A 10,809-nucleotide genomic window follows, 5' to 3' on the forward strand; every position below is an offset into this window, starting at 1 on the left:
CAAACTTTTAGTTTTTGCTTATTGTTTCAGCTTTCTTGAACCTCATTCAGTTTTATTTAGAGTGGTGAACTGTTAACAAGGAACTAATTGGTTGACTTGAGTTTCTTCCTTTTACCATTTGGTGGCCAGTCTCTGGTGAAAATCCTAATGAGATGCAAACCAGACAAACAAATGGACCAATGGACTGGGAGGGGGGAGAGAGGCAGTGGGCCTGGAGAGTTTATTATTGTTCACCCAATCAACTAAATATGTTTTAATTATAGCAGCAATGCCATAAATAGGCTGAGCACAAGCCTATTAGTCTGCCTCATTCAATTCTTTTCTGTTTCAGTTGCTTTGCTTCCACCATCCATATAAGTCTGCAATTTCAGTTTTGTCCATTTGATGGGAGAGATTTCCCTCTGGTTATCTGTAGTTTGGGAAGATAAATTGTCTTAAATAGCTCAATAGAGGGTGAGCCTTGGGGAAACAATGTTGCTCTTAGTGCAATTTATATCTTGTTTTTAACTCCACTTAGTACAAGACCTATGCTCTCCATTGGTTCACATTAAATTCAACATCTCTGCCAATCTGTGCTGTCTTGTAGGTGATTCGTAAGGGATGGTTAACCATCAGCAACATTGGCATCATGAAAGGAGGCTCTAAGGGATACTGGTTCGTCCTTACTGCTGAAAGCTTGTCCTGGTACAAAGATGATGAGGTAAGTCACAGAGAATCACAATTATTTTATTAAAGTGTTTCCAATTTCCAATTAATTGATATTATTGTGATGTACAGTTCCAAGACATGAGTGATTCTCTTTCAGTAAGACATAGCTTGGGGTGTTTGAAGAAGCATTGTTTTTTCTTCATAGATTCTTAATTTATAATATTCCCCTCAAATTTCTTTTATTGCTCTGGTATAGTCACATGTTTGCTAACCCGAAGAAATGGAGTTAGGGGTCAGTAGTTGGAAATTTCCTTCTTTGTAATAATGATGAGATACTGATATAGGGACAATTTTCATTAAATAATGTATTGAAAAAACCCAGGGACATAGAGCATCTTAAGAATGAAATTAATAGCACTGATGCAGAGTTAATAAAGAATTTTGGAATTGTTGGCTGTGACATCTGTTTCAAATGGCAGGCTTTTGAAAATGTCCAAATCAATAGTCTTCAAGCAAGCCCCAGGTAATTGTTTATATGAATTTTGTTGTTTGAAAATTTGATCTATGTAAAAGCCTGAATTATGATAATTATGTTCTCTGGCTCATGTTAGATGTTAATCATTTTGGCCCTGTGACTTACTACTCATTTTAATCTGGTAGCTTTAAAAGTGCAAAAAGTCCTATCAATCTTGTGGACCCATTAGAGTGCTATCAAGTGATACTGCTAAATTTGGGAGGTCATGGATGAAATTAAACTATGTTTTGGAAATTTTAAGAGCTCTGGTCTGACCTGAGCTATTTTTGGTGCTTATAATGCAGTCCACAAACATTAGATAAGAATACTTTGTGATTTAGAAAGCTATTTACAGGTAAGATTGCCTCAATTTTGTTTGGCTGTAAAGGGTATGTATTTCAGAGTTAAAAGTCCTTCTAATCCTGGCTTGATATTCTTTTTGAAAGTCCTACAAGGTGCCTTTGTCAGTTGTTAGAGTTCAAGTTTCATGTCTTGCATAGTTCTTTCTGCTTCCTAAGTACTTTGTGAACAATAGTATGTTAATCAGATGATCAGTTGATGGCCACTAAGTTTTCTTCAGTAAGGGAAATAGAATATTATAGAAATGTACAGAGACAATTTTACACAAAAGCTTTACAATATTTTTTTTATGTCATATATTTCACTGACTTCAGTCAAACATGGAGTGGTTGTTGTAAGAGTCTGAGAATTAGCAATGGTTTCTTTCCTTTGCTGGCTGCTCAGATAGCCCTGTCATTCCGTGGGAAGCTCCAGTCTTCAAAGACCACAGCTTCGGGAGCTCTGAGATGCCTGTCTAGATAGAAAAATCAGTAAATAGAGTGTCTTCTTCTTTTGTGTTCATTTGTCTTAAGAGATCTTCTCTTAGATACATTTTGTTTCCAAGGACTTAGAGGATTATTTATGTACATTTAAATTCATAAGCAAAATTTAAAAGCAAAAGATTTTGCTGAGGATTCATAATAATAATAGCTGGTGTTTTTTTATAAGTTAAAACACCTATATATGGTCCTATATGGACTCATTCAGTCCACATTGTAACCCTAAGGATAAGTGCTGTTGTTATCCCCATTTTTCAGAGAAAAGTAAACAAACAAAAAAAAAACCCCAACTATTCAAAAAGTCCTTTCTGTAGGACTCAGTTTCCCTTATTGCAGAATACTTGGTGTTTGTGAGCATAACTAATTTCCCAAGGTCACATAGCTAGTTGGTGGCAAAGCAGAAATTCAAACTCAGGCTATCTGGCTTCTGAGCTCATGTCTTCAATCACAAGTGTATGCAAGAATCCCAGAGATGCTGCAGTTGTCCAAGTCAACCTTATCCCACAGAGGTTTTATTTAGACAAGTTCCAGGCATATTGGCATTGACCTTTTTGTGGGTGTTAGTATGAGGGGCTCTGAAGATAATAGGAGTAGCTACTGTTATTGGAATATGGCTTTGGGGTTCTCTTGTCTGGCTATGTGGGCACTGAAACAAGGCCATTGGAAGGCACGTGATGCCCCCTGTAGGGAAGAAGAATCTTTGAGAGCTTTGTAAGTTAATGATCAGTAGTCATCCCTTCCATTCCTCTAGAAACTCAAGATAACTTTTTACAAAATCTCTGCTGCTGAAGCTCCCTCATGAGCATTTGCTTACAACAAATAGAAAATACATGTGTGCAATTATAATACTAACTGAGTGCTGGAGACATTTTATTAAAGTTATATGTTGGAGGGTATTTGGGCATGGGGCGGTGGGATGGGAATGACTCTTGAAATATGATGGAGTGATCTGGATGAAGAAAGTTTAGGAAAGGGTTGTTTTCTTAGTTTAGTCGATTGCAAAAAAGAGAAAGTGACAAAGTTGCTGCTTTGTGGAATGAACAAATAGACTAATAATGCAATGGTAAGTGCTCTGAAGAAAATAAAATGGGGTAGTGAGCTAGAAAGTGATGGGGGAGGAAGTAACATCGAATTAGAGGCTGGGATGATGAGCTGTGTAGAAGATTTTATCGAAGAAAATTCCAGCAAGAGGGCATCATAAGTAAACCCCCACCCCACCCCAGGGTGGCAGCCAGCAGGAATACTGTGGCTGGAATGTGATAGCATGGGAGAGAGAGGTAGGAAATAAAATCAGAGGTACCAGTGGGTGGGGTCTTATCAGACCCCATGCACTAATTTGGATTAAAAATTTTTTTTAATGTTTATTTATTTTTGAGAGAGAGAGAGAGAGGGAGGGAGGGAAACAGGGCATGAGCAGAGGAGGGGCAGAGAGAGAGGGAGACACAGAATCTGAAGCAGGCTCCAGGCTCTGAGCTGTTAGCACAGAACCTGACGTGGGGTTCGAATCCATGAACCACGAGATCATGACCTGAGCCTAAGTCGGATACTTAACTGAATGAGCCACCCAGGAACCCCCTAATTTGGATTTTATTTCAAGGATAATTGAAAACTATTGGCTTGTTCCAACAGGATGTGACATAATTGGATTTATGTTTTAGAAAGACCACTCTGGCTGCTGGGTTGGGCATAATGCGTGGGATGGAATGTGTATGTGGAAGGAGGGGAGTGGTAAGAATGGAAGACAGGAGACCAGCTAGCTAGGAGACTGTAGCAATGGTCCACGTAAGAGAAGATGGTGGCTTATACTGGGTGGCTTGAGAAGAGCTCTTGAATTCAGGGTGGCAAATTGATGGGCCACATACTGCAGCCATTAGCTACTGTTACTCATTAGAACTCTGCTCCAGAAACAACATAAAATGTTTTCAAAATATTAATGCCTGACTCACAAATGGCCTCTATCTTTAAATTGTTTGTGTCAGTGGGGCAGAGCGTTTTTCCACTGGAGCCATCCTCATTCATCCCCACCTCACCGTTCCTTGACCATCACCACTGTCATCCTCTACTCTGCTTTATTTCTCTTGCGAGAGTTTCCTACCATTGCAGACCACCTTTGAGCTTGCTGTCAGGGTTAAAGGGAGAGTACAGCACTGTTCCTTGATTTCTGCTTGTATTCAACAAATAGTTATTAGTGTCAGCTGGAAGCAGAAGCTGGAAGGGAGGGTGTGGGGAAAGGAGGCCAAGAAGAAACATCAGGAGGGTTGGGCTTAGAAGTAGTGACGAGTCTCTGGCCTCTTGACTTTGTACCGTCTTTTAGCAGCAGTGTTTTAAATGATACTTAGATTCCAAAGAAGTCTTACTGCCATCCTTCAAATTTAACATGATTCTTTGGGCAACCTCGAAAACCCCAATTTAGAATATTGCTTTGTGAAAATAAGCCTAAATTCTAACTCAACTTTTGGAGTCAATTTGTTGGTAAATTAAATGCTCGTTCTTTATTCCCGTGGTATCCCTCTATACCCACATCAGCCTCTGCATACTTGTAAATCCTGTTATATGACAATTTATCTTTCTTAGTCAAGCAAGTGTGACACAGTAAATATCATTAAGTTAGTTATAGATTCATTCATTTATTCAATGACAAATTTACATTCAAATTTTCATAGAGGATTATCATTGTTTTTTCCGTGTTCTGCCATCTTCCTACTTTCTTGTGTAATTAGACTAGTATGTTTTCATTATATCTAATTGGCTGTTGAATAAATAGCATATTATGCCATATGCTATAGGTATGATTTTATTTAAGCCATGACAAGTTTGTAATAATATAAATGACTTATGAAATACATTTGAGATGAAGAAAAATGACTCCAACTTTTTCCAGGATCACGTTAATTGAACAAAAGACCCTATAGACTGTATGCTTGGTACAACAAAAGCAGTGAGGTTTGAAGGACATGGATTTGCAATGGCTAATGCCAGTGTTGGAACAAGTCCGTCTTCTCTGGGCCTCTGCTTTTCTTTTCACTTGTTGCATGGGGACCTTTGCCGAGCAAACCACCTGAAAGAGATTTTCTAGGGTTCTAAGAAATCATTTATTAATACATACTTTTATAAACTTTTAGCTATCACATTTATATATTTATGCTTGCCATTGCAAGTAACAACGGTGCCCTCCCCTGTAAAGCCATTCTTTGACTCACGTGTCTTCTAATTTCCAATTTTTTTGTCATTTCATATTGTGAGATAGGATGTATAATATTGGATTTTGTTGTTGTTGTGTGTATGTATGTATGCATGCATGTATTTATTTATTTTAGCAGAGAATGGTAAGGTTTGGATTCTTAGAGGGAACTCATATCCCATTTCTTCAGTGAGACTTGGTATACTGCCTGCCCCCTAGCCTATGGATTCTCTTACACCTCAGCCAAGAATTGGAGCTGATGATACAAAACCATGTGATTTCCTATCCAAGCTGGCAGAGGCAATAGCATAATGACCCTGTGTAATAATTTTAAGCTAGAGTTGGCATGACTGTAATGGTAAGTCCCCAGTATTTTTCTTACTTTCTTCCTATGCTGAACAGATTTATTCACCCTACCCTTGAATTTTAGATGGATCACGAACACTCTCAAGCATCTGTGGACTGCACTTTTTGAACCATTACTCTATATTATAATAATGTTATTTGCAATGTTACTGATAGATGAGCTTAACAGAGAGGTTTCCACCTGTGTCCCAGGCAGTGTTTTTTCCCACATGTTACCTTCAAAGAGTCTTTACAATACAATGTGGTTATAGTAGGCATGATTAATCTATGTATATGACTGTATGTTATCCTCTAACATTACTCTAAGATTGGGGCTTTCTGTAACACAAAAAGAAATAAACCATCTTCATACAGGGTTAGACAGTTTATAACTAATCACCAAGGGGATTTGCTCAAACCTGGCTGTCCTTCTAGATCATGTTCTAAAAGGACAGTACCCTAGACTTGGAAGTTTCTGATACAGGTGGTCCTGAGCTCTTTTCTAGGGGGCTCATAGGCCTTTTCCTGGTTTCATCCTCCCCAGGGCATTCTGCCAATGTGTGTAACACATCAAGAAAGATCTGTTTATGGGGGTAAGGATAGTTTGGGCATGCAGGCTTGTATGTCCACATATATTCCCTTGTATTTGGGATGGATGATACTTAGATCCTTTGATTTCTATCAAAATAACAACATAAGGATATATTTAGTACTTTACTAAGGATTTAGGGAAGCAATACAACAATTCAGACAGCCTCAAATGCCTCTGTACAACAGTTTTTATCCAGTGGACACACACACGGGTATGTTACTGGCTGCTCTAACCCTGTGCTGGCCTAGCCCAATGACAATACATTGGCTTCTCTCTTTCAGTCTCGCCTCCTATTTCTTCCCTCAATGCTGTTAATATGGATTGCCCCAAAATCAAGGCACTTCTCCCTCTGTTATATACATCCATTCAGCTCTTCTTAGAATCTAGTTCAGCCTTTGCTCCAGCCTCATTTTTGTATATCCAAACTAGTCAAAATGCTGAACCAAACCAAATGGACTTCCAATTAGCAAGATGCTCCCTGGTTTGACAGTAATTGTGGTTGTAAATTGTATTCCACTATTTATTCTCCCTGTTTAAAGTCATGAAGGCCAGCTTTCAATCTGAATGATAATCTTGATGATGATCATTGTCATCATAATGGTTAACATTTATTGAGTATATATAGTTTCCCAAGCACTGAGCTAAGTCAGTATTTTATTTACATTCCCCATTTTATTTTTATTTTATTTTTAATTTTTTTTTACATTCCCCATTTTAGAGATGAAGACTGAGACACAAAGAGAATGAGTAATTTAGCAAGCTACTCAATATTGGTGCTATGCTCTTAATTGCCTGAACACTTCCTAACAAACATTTTCTGGACACCTGTTATGCACTAGACTCTATCCTTTAGTCACTAAGGATAAAATGGTTAGCAAGGAATTCATGGTACCTGCCCTCATGAAGGATATTTACCAATAAAGAAAACATATAAACAAAACAAAACAGGGAACCCTATCAGATGTAGATTACAAGCTATGAAAAAAATAAATCCAGTGATATGTTTGACTTAAAAGGTGTCTGGGATGGGGATTACATCACTGGGGGGACATTGAATTGGGTGGTCAGAGGTTTATGTTAATGCTTTGAGGCAAGATTGAGCCTGCTGAATTTAAGAAACTGAATTAAGGCCAGTGTAACTGGAGCAAAGAGAGAAAAGAACTCTATAAAAGATTAAGGATTTTGACCCTAAGAATGATGAGAAGCCTTGGAAGTTTGTAAGCTGGAGAGTCACATAATAAGATCTGACTTTTTTACAAATCCTTTTGGTTGCTTTGTAGAAAAATGGATTGGAGGAGTACAAAACTGGTTTGGGGGTTTGTTAGGAAGGTATGGCTATGGACTATCTAAGAGATAATAGCTTGGGTTGGGGTGGGTTGATGGAAATTGATAGAAGTAGATAGATTTAAGAGATTATTTCAGGTGGTGAAAATTGACAACTCCTCACCCATGATATGTAGTGGTTCAGTGTTTAAGTTCCTGCTAAATTGTAAGCCTCTTGAGACCAGGAGCCATTGTCTTATTTACTGTTCTACCACCATGAACATGGCACTGGCAGGTGACAGTAAATATCGGTTGAGTGAAGATGTGATTAAGCAAATAAATAATATTTATTTAGTACAGCCTAATAATTCATCTTGTCCTCTTATCTCAGGTACCTAAACTAAATTATTTAATTACAGAGTAAACTTAGAATTTGAGGTTGTCTTAAAATTTTCTTAATTTTCATCATTGAAGGTTAATGGACTTTTTTTCCTCCTCTGACTATATAGCTTCCTGAACTGAAATCATTTAAGCAGAAAGTAAATTTCCTAATGTTATTTTAAAACATTATAAATATATTTTGTACAATTCTTAGAAATGATTTAGAAAAGGGCTAGGTGTAGAATTAAAATAGAAAGTGGGACGCTGGGGTGGCTCAGTCAGATAAGTGTCCAGCTCTTGGTTTCTGTTCAGGTGATGATCTCACATTTAGTGGGTTCGAGCCCTGTGTGGAGCTCTGCGCTGGCAGTATGGAGCCTGCTTGGGATTCTCTCTCTTCCTCTTTCTCTGCCCCTCTCCTGCTCATGCTCTCTCTCAAAATAAATAAATAAATCAACATTAAAAAATTTTTACATGGAAACTTTCATTTCAAAAAGGATTTTGGGTTTAGATAGTTTTATATTAATACTTTAAAACCAGGGGCACCTGGGTAGCGCGGTTGGTTAAGCATCCAACTTCAACTCAGGACATGAACTAATAGTCCATGGGTTCGAGCCCTGTGTCAGGCTCTGTAATGACAGCTCAGAACCTGGAGGCTGCTTCAGAATCTGTCTCCCTCTCTCTCTGCCCCTCCCCCACTCACACACACACTCTCTCTCTCTCTCTCAAAAATAAATAAATGTTAAAAAATTTTTTTAAATAATTAAAAGAATACTTTAAAATCAGATCTGGAAAAAGAGGGTGGCTTTTATTTAAAATATGTATAAAATATGAATTTTAGAAGAATAGAGTCTGATAAAGGGAGAAAAAAGCCATTTTTCTCTTAATGTCAATGAGAAATATATGAATGATAGTTAAAATCTCTGAAGGGGATTGCTAGTTTATGTAGAATGGTAGTGTGTAGCCAATATTTATTCCATTTTTATCATCCAACATGAAGATTAAAATCATAACGGAATACTCAGAGGAAGCTAGGGTAATTGAACAGAAGTGTTCCCAATGAAAATGTGCTAACCTTATACTATTGAAGAAAATCCAAACTCTGCATTGAAATAAGAACATTCTTTGGACTCTTAAAAAATTACAGGCCTCACTTTTGTGGGTTGAAGTATTTGGATTGCTTGATAAAGAGATTACATAATTCCTTTATAGGGATAATTACTTAGTATTGTTTTTATTATGTAGCTGTAACAGATGACAAGTGTAACTTAGGTAATAGAAAACAAAATGACAGCTATATCCCTGGATGGCCAAAGTTGTGAGACCAAGAAGTCACAGAAATCTTCAGCTATTTCCATTTTCACTTAGACTTTCAAGATTCCGCCTGTTTCCTCTACGTCTGCATGATCCTCGCGATGAGGAGGTCAGGATTAACCCTGTGAACACTATTTACACTCCTTGCTGAGTTGTTTTAGTTAGCTAAAACTTAGATATTTTTTACCAAAAAAAGAAGTCGAATAAATATTGAACTTTAAAACATTTATGTTACTTAAAATTCTTCATGATTTTAGTTGTGTTTTTTCACATATGTAGATTTTTAACGTAGGATTATTTCATACAAACATTTCCACATTTTGGCATTATCCAAAGATTTATAATTTTGAAAAATATATACAACAACCCATAATGGCAAATGCTATTTCAAATTTATTAAGTATATTTAATAGACCCAAACCCACTCCCCTAAATGTATTTTTTATCTGACTTAAAAGTTTATTCTAGAAGAACAATATTACTCTTTACCAGAAGAGTGCAATTTTTAAATGTGCTTCATTTAATGAATTTAAATAAATATAACCTTCTTTCATTATTTCAGGCATTTTTTGAAAGCCTGAAATGTAAAACTAAAATGTTAACCTCAAAGTTTAAGGGAATATTATTTGAAATGTTTTCCTGGAGTGGCTCACTTAAGGATGACTCCACTGGCCTCCTAGCTTTCCCTTTGGAGTTTGCTGGAATGGAACAGTCTTCTTTATGTTCTGACCTAATATCATTTCATCTGGAGAGGTCCCAAGCCCTGTCCTGGGATTGCCTTGCAAGGGTCCAGTAGAGTGATCCAGATGTGGAGTCCTCTCGCCATTTGCTGCTTGTCATATCAAACATTTAAAATTGGGCGGTAATATGTAAATATCTTGTGAGACATTTTTCTGTCGTCTTCCTGTTTATATTTTACATTTTGTGAACTATTGGTTAGTACTTTATTTGCTAGTAATAGGACTTTCATTTAAGGTAAAAACCTTCATTGCTCAGTGTGTTTAGCATAAGTATATTTTGCAGATGACCTATTTCCTAAGGCCCGTTGCATTTAGCCTTAATTATATTTTTACTTCATAGTTTTGCCCACTTTTTTCTTTTCTTTTTAAAGAAACTATAGTGTCATGTTTAGTAAAATAGCACAAAATCCTGTAAATTTTTAACCTCATGAGATTTTTAGCCTTAAGACTAAGTCTTTTATTTTAAAAATGAAATAGCTGAATAAAAATAGTTTTTTAAACTGAGAACAAACTGAGGGTTGATGGGGGGTGGGAGGGAGGGGAAGGTGGGTGATGGGTATTGAGGAGGGCACCTTTTGGGATGAGCACTGGGTGTTGTATGGAAACCAATTTGACAATAAACTTCATATATTGAAAAAAAAAATAGTTTTTTAGTCCAAAATATATCCCTGAAATATTTAGTTAAATTTTTTAAAAATTTTATGTAGCCTGGTGCCACATTTTAAAAAGTTTGACCAGAATCTAAGGAAAATAAAATTAATTTTAAATACTGAAGTTAAAAACATTTAAGTGAACCAAATCAAAGTTAACAATTTTCTAATTTTATCTATCTCCCACCATTTTGCCCAGCAGTGTTTGAAACATTCATATACATAAGACAACCCTGATCATTTCACTGCAGTTCACAGTATGTAAACTGAAGTTTTGGCATTTCCTCAAAAGACATGGTAAAATATTGTTATCACCATTAATCCCTTTGCTTGCTCTTTTTGAAA

At 36.8% G+C, this 10,809-nt stretch overlaps 1 protein-coding gene across 19 annotated transcripts in view; it reads left to right on the top strand.

Moving 5' to 3' along the window:
* The window catches only part of DNM3 (dynamin 3), a 565,070-nt gene that overhangs the window by 298,650 nt on the left and 255,611 nt on the right, over positions 1 to 10,809 (top strand). For all 19 annotated transcript variants that reach the window (XR_006213789.1, XR_006213790.1, XM_042975642.1 and 16 more), the window contains one exon: positions 587 to 700. Coding sequence is in view for 17 of the 19 variants with exons in the window: in XM_042975642.1 (XP_042831576.1) it covers positions 587 to 700 (114 nt within the window). In the remaining 2 variants the exon portion in view is untranslated. The remainder of the gene's footprint in view (positions 1 to 586; positions 701 to 10,809) is intronic.

The sequence above is a fragment of the Panthera tigris genome, chromosome F3 (genome assembly GCF_018350195.1).
Source record: "Panthera tigris isolate Pti1 chromosome F3, P.tigris_Pti1_mat1.1, whole genome shotgun sequence".
NCBI classification, from domain to species: Eukaryota; Metazoa; Chordata; class Mammalia; order Carnivora; family Felidae; genus Panthera; species Panthera tigris.